This window comes from Rhinolophus ferrumequinum, chromosome 7 (assembly GCF_004115265.2).
Source record: "Rhinolophus ferrumequinum isolate MPI-CBG mRhiFer1 chromosome 7, mRhiFer1_v1.p, whole genome shotgun sequence".
In the NCBI taxonomy this organism is placed as follows: domain Eukaryota; kingdom Metazoa; phylum Chordata; class Mammalia; order Chiroptera; family Rhinolophidae; genus Rhinolophus; species Rhinolophus ferrumequinum.
This window is the reverse complement of record NC_046290.1, coordinates 46,303,620-46,325,299: the sequence shown is the minus strand read 5'-3', so window position 1 is coordinate 46,325,299 and position 21,680 is coordinate 46,303,620. Positions and strand designations below refer to the sequence as shown.

Here is a 21,680-nt window from a genome sequence, read left to right as displayed (position 1 = left end):
AGCACTTCCAAATGGTGAGCTAGGTTAACTGTTTGTCCAGCTGGTACAAATTCATAATGAATAATCCCTCTGGTATCAAAAAAGGTTAGCAACAGCGTTGCAACAAGTTCACGAACTTAATTGTCAGAATGAATGACTTAGAAAATATCCAAGAAGTGAAGCTCCGGAATTTGGGGCAAATTAAAAGTGAAATTTGGGGATATGTAAATTGTTCAGGAACCCCAAATCATACACTGCCTGAATGTTTTCACCCCAGTCACAGCTTGTGGCTTTGAGGTCCAATTTCTAGTTTTCCTTTTGAGTTATTTTCCGTCTGGAAGGCATATCCATCTCCCTACTGTCCTCTGACACCGCTGCTTCTCCACCCCAGCCAAGGACTATGACACATGTCTGTGCAAGTTGTCCCCAGCACAGCTGCAGGGAGAGCCATTCACATCAAAGTCTATGAGTCAGACCATTGCTTCTTAAACTTGGCTGCACATTAGAATCCCTTGAGGGACTTGAAACGTTATTGATGTCTTGGTCCCTCCTCCAGAGAGTCTGACTTAACTGGTCTGAGGTACAGCCTGGGAATTGGGATTTTTCAAGCTGCCCAGGTGATTCTAATAATCAGTCATGTTTGAGAACCATTGAATGAGACTGTTCTGTTGATGGTTTCCACGGGGAATATGTGGTATACAGCCGGCTAGCCCTTCTCGTTGCCCCCGCCACTCTTCATACACGATTGTCTGTGATATGAAATTGCTAGTAGGAGAGACCACAGACTAAAGACATACTTCTCTGCCTTTTGAGTCGTATTTTCCCTAGGGTTGGACTTGAGGTTGAGAGTGTAGGTACTGACCCCTGAGCCTTTGCAGGCTCTCTGACACCTCCTACATCCATCTGAGGGATGAGGGAGAGGCAGGGGTCTAATCCTGCTGAAAACTGGAAGTTTTCAAGCCTGGTTTTGGAGGCTGCCCAGCTCTGGTGCTCTGCCCAGGGTGAACATGCTGTTTTGATCGCCTAGCCGAGAGAGTGATTTAGGCTCTCGGAAGAATCTGGCTCATTTCCCCTGATGCCTAGGTCATTCCCTGGTTATAAATCAGCCACCATTAGCAGCTGCATTTTACTTTTTCAGGCCACAAGGGAACTGTGTGGTTTTTACTGAATTAGCAACTTGATTGCACTAAATATAGCTCCAATGCCCCAAAGAAGTTATGGCAGCTCCCAAAGGTGTCTGGCTTCCCAAACTCTCCCCCTTCCTCCACCCCAACCCTAGGGAGCAAGTTAAATTCTAAACAATTCAAACTTATTAAATCGTAGCTTCTGGAATGAACTTACTTTGTTTTGCATGTGTCAATACCATCAAATCCTGCCCTATGAATTTAATGTCACCGTTTCCATAACAACTAATGTCCTTCAAATGGGAAGATAGGGGAGACCAAAAATCCCACAGAAAACCAGAAAAATGAGACAAATATGTGACACAAGCAAGTCCATGATGTCGTGGTTCAGTCAAAAGCTTGCCTATTTTACAACTTATGCTCTGTAACTCATTGATGCTCCCCGCTGATGAGTGCATCCGTCATTCTAAAATTACAAGTCAAGCGTCTTTGGCTGAAAACTTACATCTGGCATGTATATTTATATTTGGTATTTCAAAGTTAGTATTTTTTGGTTCATCAGAGGGATTCAAAACAAACATTTTCTAAAAAGTTCCAAATTCAGGGTAGCCAGTTAGCTCAGTTGGTTAAAATATGGTGCTAATAACACCAAGGTTGCCGGTTCGATCCCCACATGGGCCACTGTGAGCTGTGCCCTCCTAAAAAAATAAATATGTAAAAAATAAAAAATTCCGAATTCTTGAGCAGACATTTGAATCTAGACCAAAGTGAGAAAGAGAACCAAGTATGGAAGAGGCTGCTAGTTGCTTACCCAACATCTATTCTACTCTTTTCCCTTTGTAATACTTAGAACAACAGTAACAAAAGCAACTACATTTCCCAGACTCCTTTGCAGTTTGATATGGCTATAGGACCTAATTCTGGTCAATGAGGTAGAAGTAGAAGTATAACGTGGAACTTCCAGGAAGGGTTTCTTTAAAAGAGTTGAATCAGGTGTGAGGTGTGCCCTTTTTTCTTCCTTCTTTCCTTCCTTCCTTCCTTCCTTCCTTCCTTCCTTCCTTCCTTCCTTCCTTCCTTCCTTCCTTCCTTTCTTTTCCTTCTGCCTTCTACCATGTTACCCCAAAAATAAGACCTAGCCAGACAATCAGCTCTAATGCGTCTTTTGGAGCAAAAATTAATATAAGACCGGGTCTTATTTTACTATAATATAAGACCCGGTCTTATATAATATAGTATAGTATAACACCCGGTCTTATTTTACTATAAGAGCTAGTCTTATATAATATAATATAGTATAAGACCGGGTCTTATACTAATTTTTGCTCCAAAAGATGCATTAGAGCTGATTGTCCAGCTAGGTCTTCTTTTCAGGGAAACAAGGTAGTACGTAGACATAATGGAGTTCCAGCAGCTGTCTTGGACCAGGAGATGACTTTGAAGAGGAAAGCTAGGTGCTGAATGAAGATGGCTGAAAGATAGGAGTCTGGGCCACTGATAACAGAGGGATCATCCCTGTCCTACCTACCTCTAAACTTTTAATATGTGTGAGAGAAATAAATTTATCTTGTTTAAGTGAGAGTTATTTGGAGTTTTTACTTACATGAAAACAAATTTAATTGTAAATGATAGATTATAGTATGGTAAAATTAACAGAAAAGTCATCTCTCAACATTTTTGCATCTAGTTAGTACATCTAGTACAGTGAACAGCATTATTTGAAAAAATGTATGTAACTTAATGTATGTAACTATTTCTTGTGCTCAGCAACGTTAACCAACTTGCCTAAAGTCACCCAGCTAATAAGTGGCAGAGCCAGTATTCTAATTCCACCTATGTTTTTGCTTGAACCTGCTTTCCCTGTCAGAGGAGCATCAATTAATAACTACAGCTCTATGGCATTTGCAGTTTTTACTCACCAATATTTCCATGTTTAATCCTCAGCAGGCTCTTCAGTGGTCAAGTCTGGCCTGATCCATCCCAAACCCAAGGAGCCTGGGAGAGATTTGCTTACCCCAAATATGCTGTCTCTTCTGGAATATGCTGGCCTTTGTAAGTCTTCTGTGTATCTCTCCTTCATCTAGCCCCCACCTATGTTGCCCCCAGTAAATGGTAATAGACTCTGTAACAGGAGGGAAGAGACTACTTGAACTTCCACAGAAAGTTACCTTTGTTTAGAGGATTTTAGTTTCAGGTAGTTCCGGGACAAGGTTTGTTGGCCACCTACAACGATGCTTTCAAATTTATCCAGTTACTATATTGATAATGTAGCATGAAAGAGCACTCAACAACTCACATGGCTAATTGGGGGAATGAGATATGTCAACCCATCAAAATTAAGGAGAGGGGAGAAGGAAGGCTCTTTGTTTATTTAGGCCATTCTGGTTCAATGAGTGTGAGTGACAATAAAATTTACTCAAGAGAATTTTAAGTCCTGCCCTGGAAATACTAATTAAGTGACAGCTGTCTGCTTCTCTCTCCATACTGGGAACAGTCTGTTATCCTAACGCTGGGCCTGCAGCAGAGCTGTGAGAGCAATGCTAGGCCCTGGAGTACGGGGATTCCCGCCATGGACCGCAAGGACTCTGAGTACATGGATGCCCAGTGCCGGGCTCACTTCCTGTCAATGGGATGGGCTTCCTAAACTTTTGCTGTTCAACGAGTTGAACAAATTTTTGAGTTCCTGTAATACTAACCACGAATAATGTTTTTTTCAACAACACACATTAAGACAGTGGTTGATGTGGGAATAAAACCCAGTCTTAGAAATACATGTGAAATAATTATATAATCCATATAAAGCTGGGTCTTTTGTGGCTTGTCTTAGCACATTGTCACACTTAACGGAAACAGAACTAGGTTCTGCCACATGCAGTAGGGAAACCGAAATAATAGCGGCTTACACAAAATGTAAAAGTTGATTTCTCTCTCATTTAAAAGAAGTCTGGAGTTGACAGTCAAGCAGCATCACAGTCACGAAGGACCCAGCCTTCTTGTGTCTTTGTAACAGGTAGCCTCAATTTAGGATTCAAAATGGCTGCTGGGGCTGCTGCAATCACATACAAATTGTAATCTTCAAGAATGAGGAAAAGCACAAAGTCAAAAAAAGGAATTCCTCCCAGCTATCTCTTCTCCAGCTAGTCTTTCAGGAAGCCCCTTTTGAAAACTTCTGCTTAAATCCAATGATCCTACTTAATCACATCGCCAAGTTTAGCTGCAAAAGAGGCTGGGAAATGTAGTCTTTTAACTGGGCACATTGTCACCCCCTTCTCTCTTACTAATATAAGCCAGCAGTTCTCTGCCTTTTTGGTCTTGGAAATCCTTTATACCCTTGCAATTTATTGAGAAATCCAAATAACTATTTTTTATGTGAGAAATATTTATTAGTATTTTACATATTAGAAATTAAAACCAAATAAAACATTTAGTCATTATACTTTAAATATCTTATAATTTTATTTGTCAACTATACCTCAATAAAACTGGAGGAGAAAAACAGCTCCCAAAATTTTTTAAAATAAAGTTACAATTATAAATCATTTGCATGTTAAATAACATATTTTCCAAAGGGGGAAAAAAAACAAGAAGAGTGTTATCATTTTCTATTTTTGCAAACTTCTTTAATATTTAACTTAACAGAACACAGCCAGACTCGTATATCTGCTCCTGCATTTAATCTGTTGCAATATAGAGAGAATCTGGTCTCACATAGATATATACTTGGAAAAATATAGAAATATTTTAAAAGCTTTTCAGATAATTAGGGGTATTATTCTTTGATGCTACACCAAAACTCACATGGTAGTTTCTTAAAGGCTAGTTGTTGTGTGAAATCTAAAATTATGTCAATGAGTATTTTGTACTCTCTTACATAAAAATCCATTGGTCTATCTTGTACAGTGAATGTATTTTTTTACCTGTGTATGATTCTGTAATACCATGTAGTGGTCATGTGGAAAATATTTGTTCACTGAGTTATGCAAACCTTTCAAATGTTGACACACTTTATTATATAAATTTTTAAAAATCTAGTTAAATATCACTACAGATCTCAAAAGAAAAGTCCACTTTTGGGGAAGTTGTCAAGCTCATGATGACAAACATAAGTTTTCAAAAATTCTAATTTTCACCTGAAACGTTGAATGTTTTCATTGGCAACAAATAGTGTTGGTTATTTCTCTTGAAGTGACAGGCTAACTTTGTTCAGTTCTGAGAAAAGGTCTGCCAAATACACAAGTCTGAATAGCCACAGTGCCTCCTGCCACAGGCCTTCAAAGACCACAGAGTAAGCTGGGAAGTCGGGGTGTCACTTGAGCACAGGGACCAGAAAAGTAATCCCCACAGGTGAGTTCCCAGTGGCCTACCAGGATACAGACACATTCTACCGTGTTTCCCCGAGAATAAGACCTATCTGGACCATCAGCACTAATACGTCTTTTGGAGCAAAAATTAATATAAGACTCAGTCTTATTTTAACATAAGACTGGGTCTTAAATAAGATAATAATATAAGACCAGATATAATATAATATAATACTAGGTCTTATATTAATTTTTGCTCCAAAAGCTGATGATCCGGCTAGGTCTTATTTTCGGGGAAACATGGTAGTCTAAACCTGTCCACTTTAAGGTTTGTAGACAAAGCCTTTTGTTTCCCTTTGCGATCTAATTTCCTTCTGAAAAATTCCAAGCATGTTTTTATGGCTCTTGCTCTGGCCCTTGAGGGATCAGGGCTCCTTCCTGACTGACGTGGGATCGGTGAGCCCCAGAGGCCCAGGAGGAGGAGGAACAAGTGGGAAAGGGGCACTGGTTCCCTCTCACACCCATCCGAGTGGAAACAGTGCGAAGTTAATCCCTGCAGCTCCTTCTGATGAGGAACCAGTTTAGTTAGGTTCTTTCAGTCTCGTGTCTGAAGATACAAAGATGATACCTCTTTGGTAAGCAAATTGCCGTTTGCTGTGAACGGTTTTCCAGGAGTGAAGGTGGAGGCTGGGCTGAGAAAAAACTGTCAAACAAAGAACCCCATGGAATTTGATTTATGACTCTGTTGTGTGCTGCTATTACGCTGATATTTGTTAGGGTTTACCTAGTGTCACACATTAGCCAGCAGAGGACTTCAGCTATACCAGTGGTGCCAAAAAAATGTATACAAGTGGACGCTTTGGTCAATGTCGCTCAAGCAATATTTTGCTGTAATCAGAAGTGTCTGGACGCTGATGGTAACCACTTTGAGTGCTTCTTGTAATTGCAGAAGTCAAACGTGACTTGTATTCATCTTTTGTTATCGGTATATATTATTACAATTTTTATACAGTTTTCCTTCCTTAAAATGCATATACATTGTTTTGGCACCCTCTGTATATGTGAAAAATCTTACATACATGATAAAAGCTCTGTTCTGTCCCCCAGAGACCTCATATGCATGTGTCCATGTAAAAGTGTTATTCATATTACAGTGTATTTGTGTTCTCATAGATGTACGAGTATGTAAACCTACCACACTAGTATCTGTGTGTCCTATGTGTATTTATCTGTTACATACATAAGCAGCAGTGGCCATGAACATTATTTATTCTGGGACCAAGAAGATGATAGCAGTAAAAGTATATGGAGTAAGATCATTTCCTTCTCTTCTTCCTCTATTCTAAAAATAATTTTATGAACATGATAAAAAATAAATCATTAATTAGCATGGAGTAAACTGAAAAATAAATCTCCCATCCTCTGCCCCAGGAATGAATATTACCAGTTCTTATGTGTTATAAAAGAATACATACACACATCCTCTTTTTAAAAAATGTGTTCTTTTAAGCTATTGAATGGGAAGGTTAAACAGGAAAAGATCTTCTTACTTCAGCTTCATTTTCAGCCCCTGTGTGTAAGCACAAATTCCAGCACACATATCTGTGTCTGTGATTTACACATGTATAGGTTTTGTGCTGGAGGACAAGTTTTTTGTTATAAGAAAACTTCTGGAACCTAGAAAATGGATTTCCTTCCCAGTTCTTCTGGTTATTAATCTTCCTAAAAGCTCAAGACAAATAAAATTCCCATATCTGAGACCTTCATGGTGTCCCAGAGGCAGGTGAGAATCAGTCCTGGGGAGTTGTCTTCACTTTCTGATTTGTCATCAATTCTTAAGAGCAATCCAGTAAAGGTTTATTTAGTACAGCTCTCTGTTGATTTTATAACCAACTGCTGACTGCTTGGACATAAAACTCTTGATGATTTACAAGCAGTAAGTGGACAAGAAATCCATAAATCACATTCTATACTAAGAGAGAGTATGGGAACACACACACACACACACACACACACACACACACACACACTTATGCATATTCACCTTTAAAGGGAGAGTTGTAGGCATGTGCAGAAAATATATTCATTTAATTTGAGGAGAATTGAGAACTCATTGGTAAGAGGCTCATAGTCGATGACCTCTGAGAATTATATTGTACCAGGTAATATTTTCATATAGAGCAAGAGGCTTTGCCCTTTATTTCTTAAGGAGGAGACTCTGGTTCCCACCTTGAAATGTTCAGAGAAGTTTTTCTGATCTCTGAAGAAAATAACTTTTTTTTTTTCTAAAATGTTTTACTGGCCAAGCCAAAAATGCTAAATGTTGTCAGCGTTTTCTGATTCTCTTGAAATTATTTTACAACAGGTATTTCTCAATTAAATACTCATTTATGAGTATTTTTCATGCACTTTTTTTTCTAGGCCAGTGTTTAGAAAAATCTCTCATACTATGTTAAAAGTAGAAAAAAAAATGTTTCTAATTCCCGAGGAGTCCTAGAGTTTCAGGGAACTGACAGAGAAGGAAATATGAAGTGAAAAATCTTGAAAAACATGTTTGTTTGGAAAGTGAAATTTAATAAATATGAACCTGCTACCATGAATAGTTTGCCAACTGTGTACCTCCCCAATATAGTATAGTGTAGCTAGAACTTTAGGATGCATTTAGCAAAAAGCTAATCTCATTTGGATCCTAATTTAAACAAAACAAGGAGGAAAAAATAAAATAAGCAATAGAGAGAAAATTGGGGAAAGTTGAACACTGACTAGATATTTGATGACATTAAAAAATGATCATAATTTTTTAGGTGTAATAATAGTTTTGTAATTTTTGAGTCTTTATCTTTTAAAAATACACAATGAAATATTTTAGGATAAAATGATAGTTTAGATTTACTTTTTCAAACTTTTTAGAACTCCAGTCGGGGCACTGTGATTGGGAGTATAGAAGAAACAAGATTGGCCGTGAGTTGAGGTTTGGTGATGGCTACATAAGGTTTCATGTATTTGCTTGAAATTTTGTAGTTGTTTGAAATTTATACAAAATTTCTTGCACTTGTTTGACATTTTTCATAATATAGAAAACAACAAAACAGCTAAGTTGAGCTAGACTGGTTGTCATCTATGTGAAAAGTTCTCATTTATTCATTTCACATTTTTATTCAACAGGAATGGAGAGTGCGGGTTGTGTAGAGAGGTCTGAATGAGATCTTTGGTGAATGCCCCGTGGTGGGAGCTGCAGTCTCTGCAGACAGCGCCCTGGTTTCTGTGACAGGTGGGGATACTACTGAGAACTAAGCCGCAGTCGCCTCCCTGACGTGTGTGGGAATCTCTCTCCTCTCAGGTGGTAAGGAGGCATCTACCCCACAGTTACCGTGAGGAGTTTCTGGTGGAGGAGAAACACCAGCTGCCCAGGGCTGTGGGGCTTCATCGCAAACCTACTCCACTCATCTTACAGTAAACAAGGCCAGGGAGGAGACCCAGAGGTCAGAAGCTGAAAACAGACACCCAGGGCCAGCTCTTCACAAACAAGAGGCTTTATTTTTGTACTTACTGCTCAAAAAAGTGGGGAGAGCACTGAAAGGGCTGGTGTCATAGCATAAAGCCATGTGGTGCCTTTGAAGCTCGGCCCTGTGCCTGGCTCACTGAAGCAAAAGAGAACTGGACTGCAGTCTCTGGGAAACTCTCCACCCCTGCAAGACAGACGCCTCCCAGAGCTCTGCCAAAGGCAGTGAGTGCAGGTTCACGTTGCATAAGAAAGAGATCAGCCCCTCCACTGGCTCACGGGAAGAAAGAAGTCCTAAGAGCTTTGTGAAAGCTTCTTCCCATTGGTGTCTGGGTATCATTCCCCAGGCCTGGATGATCCCGTCTCTGCCTCACCAAGAGTGTCAGCTGTCTTCCGTCTCTCCAGCCAAAAGGAGCCCAACTGGGCTCGCAGGAGATGTTTCCAGATAAGGTTAAGTTCTTAAGAAACTTGTCTGCTTTGATTAACGAGACCTTTTTGTTTATCTGGGGTTCCATGTAGACAGCCAGAGCAAGCCTACCTGCACGGCCCAGGATGGCTGCGGGTGGAGGAGAGGGATGTCTCCTGGTTCTGGTCACCTAGGTCTGAGCTTTGCCAGCAAGGTCAGTATTATGCCCTATGTGCCTCTGGGTCTTGCCCTAATGGTAGGTATTCAGCATCAGATCGCACATCTCATTAAAACACTTTAATGGCTTCCTAATTGCTCTGCAAAGATATACTAAAATGTTGTACAAAGCTGGCCCAGACACTGAGCCTTTGAGCACATGCTCAAAAGCAGGCCACTTCCTTCACTGATAACCTCAGGGTGGCTAGTATGGCCGGGGCCAGATGGACTCAATTCACTATCCCCAGATCACAGTTCTTTATTCATCTATGATAAGATACAGAGAGAATGATAAAAGGCACATGTTTGGATGACAAGCCAGAAACTCTGCCAGGAATGGGTCCTCGCTGGTCAAAGAGATGAAGCAAAGACCGATATCAGTCCAGGGGCCACTCAGTGGGCTTCCCGTCGTGTTAGCACCCACAACCCCCAAATAAAGACGGAAAGAGAGCATTGTGGGGTTGTCTTGAATCAAGAGAGCTGGTACAGGCAGACAGCTGTTTGAGGGTTGTAGCAGCAGTGAAAGTAAAGGTTTATACAGCCTGCACGGTGTCTCCTAATATTGCCTCCCACTCAGGGGATTTGCCAGGCGTCTCCCTGCTCCTCTTTGTATAGGGATCAGCTATGCAGCAACCAGGACAACCCGCAGAGGCTGAACGACACCAGTCACCCGACTATTCATGTGAACACTGCTTCCTGGAGTTACAGGCAGCTAGGGCACTGACTTCACTCCCTCCAGGCAAACCCTTGTGACTCTCCTGACGAGTCCAAACCCCTCTTAAAGCCCCAGGACCCCTCACTGGTGTCAGAGAAGAAGCGATCAGTATCTGTCTCCCCCCGTAGACTAGAAGCTCCACAAGTGCAGAGCCATATCTGCTCTTCTATTGGTTTGGTTTTTCACTGTTATGTACCCACACGATGGCCCCGGTCCTGACACAGAGTCGATGCTCAATCAATAAATGTTGAGTAAATGAACAAATTCCGTTTTTCTGACCCCCTGACTGTCACAGGCTGGCCTCCCACCTTGAGCTCCTGAAGCTGTTAACTCTGATGCACTGCCTTCAGAAGCATCAATTACTTCTACAGTTAGCACTTTTTCTCTGTCTTGGAACAGGGATAATTGGTGCTGAATGACACGGCTGCCTGGAGCTAAAAACTCCCCAAGACCACTTCCTTACTTATGGTACTCCCAGCGTCACTCAGACAAAGGGGCTGTCCTACCCTCCCAGCTTCCATGCCATGATATCCTTTCCTAACATCTTATCCAATTTGAGCTTCCCTGGGTGATCATTATAATCCAAACCCAGGAACAGAAAGTCGTGGGGTAGATGAGGATGAGGAGGGAAAGGGGTGAGGGAGGCAAGCACGCAGGGCTCCAAGTGTCACTGCTGGTGGGACACTGGTGATGCTCAAACCTGTCCCTGTCACCCAACTTCCTCCCCAGAGCCAATTGCCCTCAGCTAGGAATTAGGTATTCCACGAATATGTTGAGACTAAAGCTAGTCTCTGTAAACTGAATTATATTTTTCCACCACCTTCTATCATCAAACATGAAAATGAATTCTCATATAAAAACCTTTTGTTCCTGAGATATACTACAGCTCACATTAATATACCAAGCTTATATTAATCATATCCCTGGAAAACTGGATATTTCTGGTAAAAATTAGTAAAAGTCACTCCATATATAAGCATTGTATCAAACCTTTAAAGAATTGTTAAATCCTGTCTTGCTTTTTGTAAGCCTCCCTTACCTTGAATGGCCTTACTTTGTAGCCTAAGGAAAATATTTTCTTTGAAAACCTGATGGTTTTAACTGTCTCTTCCAAAGTCTGTGAATCTGTTCTGGTTGTTTATTACACAGTCCAGATCCAGGGAAATGAAGGGAGCCAAGTTTTTTTTTTTTATAAAGAAGGTGAGCTTGTCTTGGCCATAAAGATTTTTTCCATGATTCACAATTTTCCAGGTGTTGACCCGCAGCTCTATTCTAATGCAACAGAACTCATCAATGGCTGCTTAGAGAAGTCCCCGGGTCCTGTTGACCACTGGGCCCAGATAGTTAGTGCTCAGCACAGATCCCAACCTGAGGTGGACACGTCAAGCTTCAACCTTGCTGTTAAGGACATCAGCAGCCAAGAGTCTCTGTGACTCAGTGATAACTTAAGGATTTCATGACGTCATTGTCCTATTATTATTTATTTTGTACAGTTTTGCCAGCTGTCTAATATTCTAACAGGAGATATCCTTTAGTTCATTTCATTTATTTATTTATTTGTTTTACTTACTTATTTTTACAGACTTTGAAGTATCCAGACTCCTCAAGGGACACCAGATGGCCACCAAGTTGTTTGGGATAAGCACATCCACTTTGGGGACAGAACAGACACTGGGAAATCTCCACTTGGACCTGTTTCCTCGCCCCTGCTTCCTTCCTAACCCCCACTTTCATGACTATGGAAACTCCCTACGTCCCAGCAGTAGTGATTTTTCCCTTGGCTGCTGGAGTTAAAATTAAGACACCAATGCCTTCCTGTAGGAAAGAGGTGGGTGTTGGATAAACAGGTGAGATTCTTGCCCCTGAACTGCATGTGGGAGATTTCTAGCTGTACCAGAAAGGAATTTGTCCATCCCAGCCTAACTTTTACCCATCTGAGACATTTTACTTCCCACAACCTCCCACCCTCCCCTTTGAATGGTATCTGCCAGGCAGCCTGGGCTGCTCTGCTGTCTAACTTCTGAAGGTCACAGCATAGAGCACTTCATTTGTCAGCAACAATAACTTAAATACTTTCCCCTCAGCCTCATAGTCTCTAGCGAGGGAGGCAGAATATTTCCTCATAGGGGGGAGGAGAGAAGCCGGCAGAGTCCTCGTGTCCCAGCTGTGTCTCTTCTAGCTGCTCAACCTCAGGGCTGGACCTGAAAGATGAGTAGAAAACACAGATGTGTTACAGCCCACAGCACCACTCCCAGAACCAATGCCACCAACCTCGCAACCGGCTGCACAGAGATTTGTATTCGCCTGTCACTTTCCTGATAGACCATGACTGTGAGAGCTGGAAGGGGAGTATCCCCCCCACACACCATACCTGTCATTTCCACCATCCACGAAGGAAGGTTCGTCCTGGTCGTCAACAAAGGCAGCGTTCTCTGGAGGGTAGATGGTGCAGTACTGAGGAGGGCTTGGTGCGGCAGCCACCGCTGCTCCAGACAGTGTGAGACCGCAAGGGTTCACCATTGGCTGCAGGTAGGCAGTGTTTATCCCCGGGGGCTCTTGAGAGCCATAAGGAGGAGGAATATACTGCACCACAGTAGCCCCGTGGAAGGTGATGGGTTGGTTGATACCAGTGAAAACAAATGATTGTCCTCCTGCCACCTGCTCCGAGTCCAGGACCCTTTCCTCACTGTCTTTGCACAACTGACAGGAGAGCATTTTGAACTTGCACACGGCAATCAGGATGAATGTCACCCCGACTGACAGCAGGATGGGCCCAAGGAGCTGGGTCCATTCAAAGTGGGAGACCCCTTGGTATTTGATCCAGCCCATAACGGTGAACGTGATCCCCACCAGTCCCAGGAAGATGCCTGAGAAGAGTAAGGTGGCCCCTGCTTTGTCATCATCGGACACCTGGATGTCCGCCGTACTGGGTGTGTAAGGAGTGACGGAAAGCACGTTGAGAGGGAAGTCCTCCAAGCGGTTGCTGCCCTGCTCCATCGTCCTCAGGCAACCACCCGCTTCTTAGAAGGGAAAAGGGTTGTGAGAGCTCCTAAGAACAGAGCAAGGGAATCACAGGTTCAGATTAGTTATGGAAGAACTTTGGGCTTCTGTGGTTAACAGAGTAGAACAGGCAGAGGCCTGAACTTTGTTTAGAAGAATAAAGGTCTGAGAAATGCCACTGGAGACTTTCTCATATAGTGTCAACAATTGCAGTTCTCTGTTCTGCAATTCAACGACAAGCTCTTGTCTCACTCACATTTTTATTCGCTCATTCAAAAGCATGAAGTTAGCTGCCTTATGTCCTAGGAGGTGCTTTTCTGGACACTTAAGGCCCTGTTCCAAGGCTCTGTTAGCATCTTACCAAAACCAGGATTGTAGAAATGGCAGAGCGACCCCAGGACCTCTGGTTATGCTATGGCCTTTGATGTGTTGACCACATGCTCAGACACCTAACCCAACTATCCTGCTGGGTCAGCTCATTAGAAATGGGCAGACACCTCTTTCTTGACTGTGTGTATTCCTTCTCACTTCCCATGTGCCTTTGCTTTCAGCATTTGGGGAATAATTCCAGCTGTGGCAGAGGAAGGACTCCACAGGAGACCCTCCCACGTCCCACATCCCTGGCAGAGGTTGAATGAGCATCAGGCGTGACCTGGTGTCTCGGGGGAAAATGTGCTCCAGACCCTCCCTCTGAGGTGGCAGCCTAGTCCCCGGCCTCCAAGGTGAAGTAAACAGCTGCATTTTCAGGCCTGCTGTGTTTTGCAACCAAACCCAAGCTGATGTAGAGAAGAAAGCTCCAACTTCAATGACATTATCTGTCATTCATAACTACAGAGCTTCTTCAAAGCAACCCCACAAATGTCTTCCTCCACAGAATAGTAGCCTTCTTTTTTCCCCAGACAGATCTTGTGCAAATAGACGTCTGTGTTCCGTGGTTAAATATTATATCAGATCCCTTTCACAGCATTGAACGGAAGGAAAAGAGTTGCCCTCTTGCCCTAAGTCAGGGCTTCCCAAACTTCCCTGATGATAAAAATCATCCAGGCCACTTTTTTAAAAGGCAAAAATCTGAGCTCAAAACTCAGAACAACAGAACCAAATTTCCAAGGGAGAATAAGTGCGCCAGGTGGCTCTTGCCATCAGGAATCTTTGGACACCCTACTCCAAGTTGATTCCAAGTGCTCCTGGTAGACTGAGGGACTCTTTCCCCCACCAAAATGCCTCTCCCTGCTACAGGACAAAACCTGTAATCTCCAAGTTCACTGCCGACCAGATGGAAAGGCAAGCAGATGACCCTGCAGGTTATCTTCCTGGGCATGTCCTGGAGCAGCAAGGATGGAGTGTGTTGCAATCAGAGTGGTCTGCCCCATTTCATTCGATTGCTCAAGCAAGTCACTAAGCCAACCCAGATACAAAAGGAAGGGAACTAGATTCTTCCTGTCTATGGGAAGAATGTCAAGGTCACTGTAAAGAAGAACATGTGCGATAGGAGATATTGCTGCTTACTGGAAAATACAATCTTCCACAAAGGAATATGGGCTTTTCACTGTTGAGTCTGTGATGCTGTTTTCCTTTTTGTCCGTGTGGACATCCAAGGGTGTCCCAAGATTTTAGTTCAACCATACCGTATCCTCATTCACTCATGCTTGGTTAATAACCTCATTCTTATTTGCTGGCAAGTTCTTGATGAGACCTACATGGGCAGCACTCTGACACAGTCATCAACAATGTCCAGTTCTGAATGTTCCTGAGTTCCTTGTATATTTTCACTGTTTTTCAGACTTACACATCAAACCTCCTGTTTGTAACCACCAATCCACATTCCTAGTTAAAAATTGTAATTTTGAAATGATTACAGTTCAAAGAGATGAATGAAAAGTGACACTAAAACCACAAAAAGGTTTTCAGAGCTTATCAGAGAATTTTTGTGGGAAGTGAAACTAGCATGGTCGTATATTCACAAAACATTTGATAGAATACATCATGGCAGGAAGTAAATTGCTTTGTGGAAGATGTGTGAGAGAGAGTGTGTGTGTGTGTGTGTGTGTGTGTGTGTGTGTGTGTGTGTGTGTGAGAGAGAGAGATCAAATGCCTTTTTCAAAAAGTTTGGTAAAGTGACAAATTCATCTTTCAAAAATCTAGCTGCTCAGACCGTGATCCTGCCGTATAATCTGTTTTCACAGCAGTCTGGGCCATATTCTCTTTGATTTGACCACGGATGAAATACCACCAGTTCTCTAGTAACAAAAAGTACCACATATTTCAACCACTTAAAGCACATGAAAAGCAAAATAAAATAAAACAAAGCCATGAGCTTGAGCAACATGAAAAAACAGCAATCTGCTAGTTATGTTTTCAAATAATGTGTCTCAAAACCGTTCAACATTTCCAAAATTCAGAAAGAATTTCTTCCCAAACATTTGGGTAGAAAAGACACTGTTTGGCTTCCCTAACACCCGGCTCACTGTGGGAGGGGGAGACACAGTAGAGGGCGAGGGGGGAGAAGAAAGAAACAGTAGGAAGGGGGCAGGCGGCTCTGCTCAGCACCGTAGGGCCCTGTCACTGGCCCCATCATCCCGCAATCATGAGAAAATCAACACAGTCAGAAAAGGTCTGGAGGGCATTATTAGGTTCTCAAGGCAACTGGTCCATGGGCTCAATTCTGCATCCCGTAGCTATGAGAGGAAAAGGGGATCAGAAAGCACAGCTCCTGACCCTGCTCAGAAATCCAGAAGCTAGACTGGCCCTGGTGTCCCACATAAGGCAGGTACTTCCTCCATGACATGGCTGGTCGTTAGGGCTAGAGCAGCAAAAGCAGGCAGCTGTCATGTAGAGGGGTGGCTAGGATCTGAAAGCCATGCCCTGACCAGCTCTGTGCCTTCGGAGGGCCAAGGTCGCAGACTTGCAGGGAACATGAACAAGACCACATATGCTACTCGACTGCACCCCCATAGGACTTGTGGAGAGAGGATTGATGCATAGTTAAGTGTTCCGAATGGACCAGATGTGTAACCTCAACCCTGAAAGATGAACCTGCATTTTAATGAATGTTGGGTGTCTATAGGTTATTTGGAGGAGAGTGTTTGGAGGAAATCTCAATAGGGATTATCCACTGCTAACCTGTTTCATTTACTTGAATTGTGTCTGATTATGGCGACAGATAGTTATATTCACGTTTTACAATAAAAAGACATGGTGGTTGAGCCATAGCTGTGCAATCATAGCTATACCATGGTGATGTTGAAAACCAAAACTGTCCCCACACATTTTACTTTGTTACAAGAATAACAAGAATATTGGAGGGGGTGGGGATCGTTGCTGTATGGATTCTGCACATTTATCCCAGCCTCTTGCTTGAGCTTCCCAATAACCAGGTGAGGGACGGTGCCTCAATTCTATAGATGATTAATCTCAGCAACAGGAAATTATGTTATCTGACTGCGCAGCAGTGCAGGAGGACAATCTGTTTTCTTAAACTGTTTTCAAACTGCTCTTCCATGAAGGACACATGCTCGCTGACAAGTGTTCTCTGCCTGTGGTCTTGAGCCAGGCTGTGTCTGCAGAGGGTTGCTGCAGCAGGTGGTTCTCCAGGTGTTCTCTTGGATAACCTTTAGCTTTTTGTTTTCCAGCTAACATGAATGTTACCTTGATGGAGTTGGAATTTAGGTCACAGCCACTGACGTTTTCAGCAAACAACAAGGTGAGCCTCCCGGGGGCCTAGCTTGGGGTCTGAGGATCTTCTGGATGGTGAGGTGGGGGGTAGGGGTCTGTGTCGGGCAGTAGTTCCCTTTGGAACTCAGATATTTTTGTATTTGTGTATTTGATTTCTACTGTGGCATAACCACAAACAGAGGCTTACAATGGCCCTCATTTAGTAGCTCACAGTTAGTTCTGTAGGTCAGACATCAGTCTTACCTGGAGGCTCTAGGGGAGAATTTGTCCCCAGACTCATTCAGGTTGCTGGCACATTCAACCCCGTGTAAATACAGGAGTGAGGGCCTGTTTCCTTGCCAGAAGTTACTTCTGCTTCTAGCATCAACTACTTTCCTTCCCTGTGGCCTTCTCCACCTTCAAAACAGCTACAGAACTTCTAGTCATCCTCAGACTTCAGATCTCCTTGACTTCCCATTCTATCTTCTTCTTCCCTATTCTTCTGCTGAGACAGCCATAGAAAGTGCTCTGCTTTTAAGGACCCATGTGATTAAATTATACCCACCCATTGAATCCCTTTTTAAGGTCAACTGTGCCATATAATATAAGACAATCACAGGAATGATATTCTTATCACATTCACAGGTTCTGGGAGAATAAGGGATATGGGATCTTTTTTTGGAGGAGGGCTTTTTTAGCATTCTGCCCACCACATTCTGTTCTGTTGCTGAGAGCCAAAGAGAGCTATTGAGGAACAAGTGACTCAGAGAAGAATGACCCTCCTGGGAATGTGTTTGTCTGGGCTTCATCAGCACTGCTAAAACAGTTTACGTAACTGCAGTGGGTCTTATGGGCCTTAACACATCCAATTGACTCTACTGCAGTGGTTCTCACAGTGAGGTCCCAGGACCATCAGCATCCCCTGGGACCGGGTCAGAAGTGCAAATTTGGAGTCCCACCCCAGACCTACTGAATTAGATGCTCTGTGCTTTGGGTCCAGAGATCTGTGTTTTAACCAGGTGATTCTGATGCTTGCTCAATCGAGAGCTATTTCTCTAAGGCAAGTCCCCAGTTTTCTTTTTTGTGGAAATGCAAAGTTGGGAAGGAGTTAGGTAGGAGATCTCCAGGGTGGCTTCCACCCCCAACCACCTATGATCCTGTGAGTACTATAGAAATGATTACTCTGTATAAACCAATTGTATGCACCATTGTGTGTGTGTGTCTCTATACATATGTGGTGGTTGACAGCTCAGGCTTTGAAATCTTTCTTGCGATCAAATCCTGGCTCTACCAATTACTAGCTGTGTAGCTGGGTTGCTGCTTTGACTCTTTGAGCCAGAGTTTCCTCATTTATAAAAATAATAGTGCCTCCTTCATAAGAATATGAAGATCAGTGAGATAATACAGAGAGCACATAGCATAGTAAGCTCAGCGAGTATCAGCTATAATTATTTTATTTGCTCTGTTTCTTTAAGCTTTCTCCTTGGCTACTTGAGGAGGGTCCCTGGTAGGGCTGGAGCACCCAGGCCCTTGTCAGGAGGCCCTGAAGCCATTGCATGGATACTGAGGATGACGGCTATGAGGCATGAAGGCCAAGGTGAATTTTCTCTGATTCTTAGGGTCAACTGAAGTCCTATCACTGCAAAGGAAGACACTTACATAAAGTGTGTACATAGTCCTGTAACTGCATTTATCTCCTCCTCTAAGGAACTAGAGGAACACAAGATGGAAACCACATATCTTAATGCAGAATCAGCCAAGATGTGGGGAGAGGGCTGCAAACAGTAGGCCTTGTGTGTGTGTGTGTGTGTGTGTGTGTGTGTGTGTATGCTTATTTTATATTTTGTATTTTGTTGTCATTGTTTTGCGTCTTCAAAGGAGCAGAAATAGTTAAGGCCTGGAATAGAGTCAAGAGGTACCTTTGTATAAAGGTCAGGTGAGAAGGTGTGCCACTTGGGGGAACCTGAAGCCGCCCTCCACTCACCCCACCATAACTTCACGGGCTTCACCAAACTGTTACAGGCGCAGGGGTCCTTGCCGCTGTCAGACGAGAAACCAAGAGAGTGGGCAAAACAGCTTTGCAGAGAGAAAGGTTTATTAAAGTGAAAGCTTGGTGCACCCAGGGAGCACTCTCCAGGGAAGCATGGATGTGGCTCCCGAGGTTTACAGGTACAGCGGCTTTATGGGCTCTTGGGGTTCGGGGCTACTCCTTCCTCTTTTTTTTCCCCTCCCCAAAGCATGTTGAGGTGGGTCCTTCCCTGCGCCTGTGCCGTGGACCTACATGCTACTTCGTGCATTGCATGTCTCATTAGCATCTTAAATCTCCGCCAACGAGAGTGTATTTTATTATGATAAGGAGGTAAAGTTAACTACAGGCCAGCTCATTTAACTAATGTTCATGCTTGACTTTAAAAACTTTCCCTGGGTCTGCTTATCTCTCCTGCGATTATGTTTCTGTCCGCTCATTGTTGCTTATGCACCGGGGATATGACTCAAGGTTGTTCTCTACAGGCGCAGGTTCCCGCTATGTGACTACACTACGTGGCCACCCACTGCAAACCTTCCAGGATCTTGCCTGAGTTTGCCGAGAGGCCTGAATGGAGAGTAAGACCTCGTTGAGCAGCAAGCATGGGAGAGAAGAGACGCCGTTCAGCAGGGCCTGTTTCTTCCAAGGGGAGCTACGCTATTCTCAGCCTTCTGGGTAGTTTTCGGTGGCACTGACGTGGGAGGGAAGGCCGAGGCCACCCAGTGTGAATCGCTGCTGCCTGAAATGGAATCCATTCGACCAGGCGTAGGCAGGCAATAACATGAGGGGCCAATCCCCACAGCTGCTCCCCACCTGCAGCCCGTTCCCAGACACCACATGGCTCCTTTAGCCTCAATGCCACCAGGAGAGCAGCTCCGCCTGAGAGACACTGTTCTGCTAATAACCACTAATAACCACAGGAACTCTCTGGGCAGAACGCCGGCTGGGTCCTCTCCTGCCTGGGGAGGAAGAGTCAGAGCTTGCAGATTTACGCACTATTTGAGGTCCATCTCTGGCGGAGGTCTTAGGCGTCTGCCATACTTTTCTGTACTTGATGAAAGAAGAGCCAGAGCCAGGAAACCCTTCTTCCCATCTCCCCTAGAAAAATGTCCACCAGCTTCATGCAGAAGCTGAGTTCCTCCAGTGAGAGCTCATAGGACCGCAGATCTGGGAGGTTTGGGGAAGGCTTCATAGTTCAGAGAGTCAGAGGCCCAAAGACGCATTCATAACTGCTCTTGCCATCCAACACTTCATTTATTCCTCGTTAACGTGCTCTACATATTAATTCATTTGGTCTGCTTCGTGCAGACCAAAGTTATATAATTGGGGGGGGGTGATTAAAGATACTTTCTTCTCCCCTCTGCCACTCTAGAAAACACACCAATAATTTGATTCCAGGTAGCTAGAACGCGGGATAACAGAGCACTCTGCAATATTAAACCATGTTCATACCATAATATGTCACCATGGAAGGAGCCTTACAGACCAATACCTAGTACCCATGGAGATAATTTTTAAATGGTGCTTAGGAAAAGCAGGAAGTGAGGAGGAAGGGGGGTAAGAGAGGGGAGCTGAAGGGAGGGGAGAAACTTCCTTTAACAATGATAATAGCAGACCTTGTCTTGAGGCATATGAGTAATTCTACCCTCTAGAATGAAATTCCAAAACAAAAGGTAAAAAAGGAAACAAGCCCTAGTTTAATTCTTTCATTTTACAGGTGGAGAAACTGAGGCTCTGGAAGATGAATTCTTTGGCTCTAGGGTTTTATTGCCACTCTGTGGCAGAAACCAGGTATTTTGACTCCTGCTGCACTGCTCTTTCTACTACATCAAACTGCTGCACATGTTCTTACAATACCTCATTTCTTCCCTTCTAATGAGAAATTCATCCAGGTATAGTTTTAACTAGAGAGGTTGATCATTGATGGCCCAACTCCTCAGAGAAGCGACCCCATGCTGCTGAAAGATAGTAGGCCTGCTGGATACCAGCTGACCCGCCTTCCTATTCTTGAGGTGGGCATCTGATACAAGAGCAGCCCTTCCATAGATAGGGGGCAGGGTGGCCAACCATGCTGGTTTGCCTGGGACTGAGGGGGTTTCCAGGATGCAGGACTTTCAGTGCTAACACTGGAAAAGTACAGAGGCAATGAGGACAAGTTGGTCACTCTATCAGGAAGGGACTTGTGACCTGTGTGGCCAGGTTGAAAACCATAGCTTGGGAAATCAGATTTTCTGTTAGAAACTGGGAGACTAAAAGATGGAGGCCATTGGCTGAACCGGAAGTGCCATGCTGTAGAAAGGAGAGTTGAAGAGCTGCCATGTTAGTCACATGTAAACAAAACTTAAGAGCAGAAACGATGAGCAAGTAGAGGACACTGATTATACTTTAGGAAAACTGACTTCCAGTAGCTTCTTCCTTGAAAACCACCGTGGCCAATTGCAGATCCTTGTGGAGACTCTTTCCAGATGCTTCTGTTTGCTGTTGCTGCTGCTTCTGCTTTCCTTGCCAAGGAGACTGCTATAGCAGAAGACTCTTCTGTATTAAAACTAGTTCTCTCCAGAACAGTGTTGCTTATCTTTCAAATTAAAAAGAAATAAGCAAAATCTAGGACACCTACAAATTTCAAGTTGGAACACCCAAGAAGAATTCATATGGACTCCCACCTCACATCTTCTGGAGCTCACAAAGCTCTTAATCAGCCAAAGCTGGTGTGGCAGATTGATTTTCCCAAAGATGGCTGTGACGACATTGCTCATTCTCTTC

The 21,680-nt window shown here is 43.5% G+C and overlaps 1 protein-coding gene and 1 long non-coding RNA gene across 2 annotated transcripts in view; one reads left to right on the top strand and one right to left on the bottom strand.

Annotated features, from left to right (window-relative positions):
• Positions 1–20,394, top strand: part of LOC117024487 (uncharacterized) — an 84,945-nt gene extending 64,551 nt beyond the window's left edge. Inside the window, exons 6-10 of the long non-coding RNA XR_004423463.1 lie at positions 3,045–3,152; positions 11,823–12,068; positions 16,870–16,940; positions 18,367–18,488; positions 19,403–20,394. This is a non-coding gene — a long non-coding RNA (uncharacterized LOC117024487). The remainder of the gene's footprint in view (positions 1–3,044; positions 3,153–11,822; positions 12,069–16,869; positions 16,941–18,366; positions 18,489–19,402) is intronic.
• TMEM174 (transmembrane protein 174) lies at positions 12,064–13,279 on the bottom strand. Its single transcript, XM_033109836.1, has 2 exons — positions 12,612–13,279; positions 12,064–12,441 (listed from the first exon to the last, which is right to left on the bottom strand). Exons 1-2 carry the CDS (start codon positions 13,235–13,237, stop codon positions 12,336–12,338), a joined length of 732 nt encoding a protein of 243 aa, XP_032965727.1. The 5' UTR covers positions 13,238–13,279; the 3' UTR covers positions 12,064–12,335.
• Positions 20,395–21,680: the final 1,286 nt, after the last annotated feature.

Coding starts and splice junctions, on each gene's coding strand:
- TMEM174 (XM_033109836.1), bottom strand. CDS start 13,237: ATGGAGCAGGGCAGCAACCGCTTGGAGGACTTCCCTCTCAACGTGCTT. Junction 12,442..12,611: donor GTGGATGGTGGAAATGACAG/GTATGGTGTGTG, acceptor CTCATCTTTCAG/GTCCAGCCCTGAGGTTGAGC.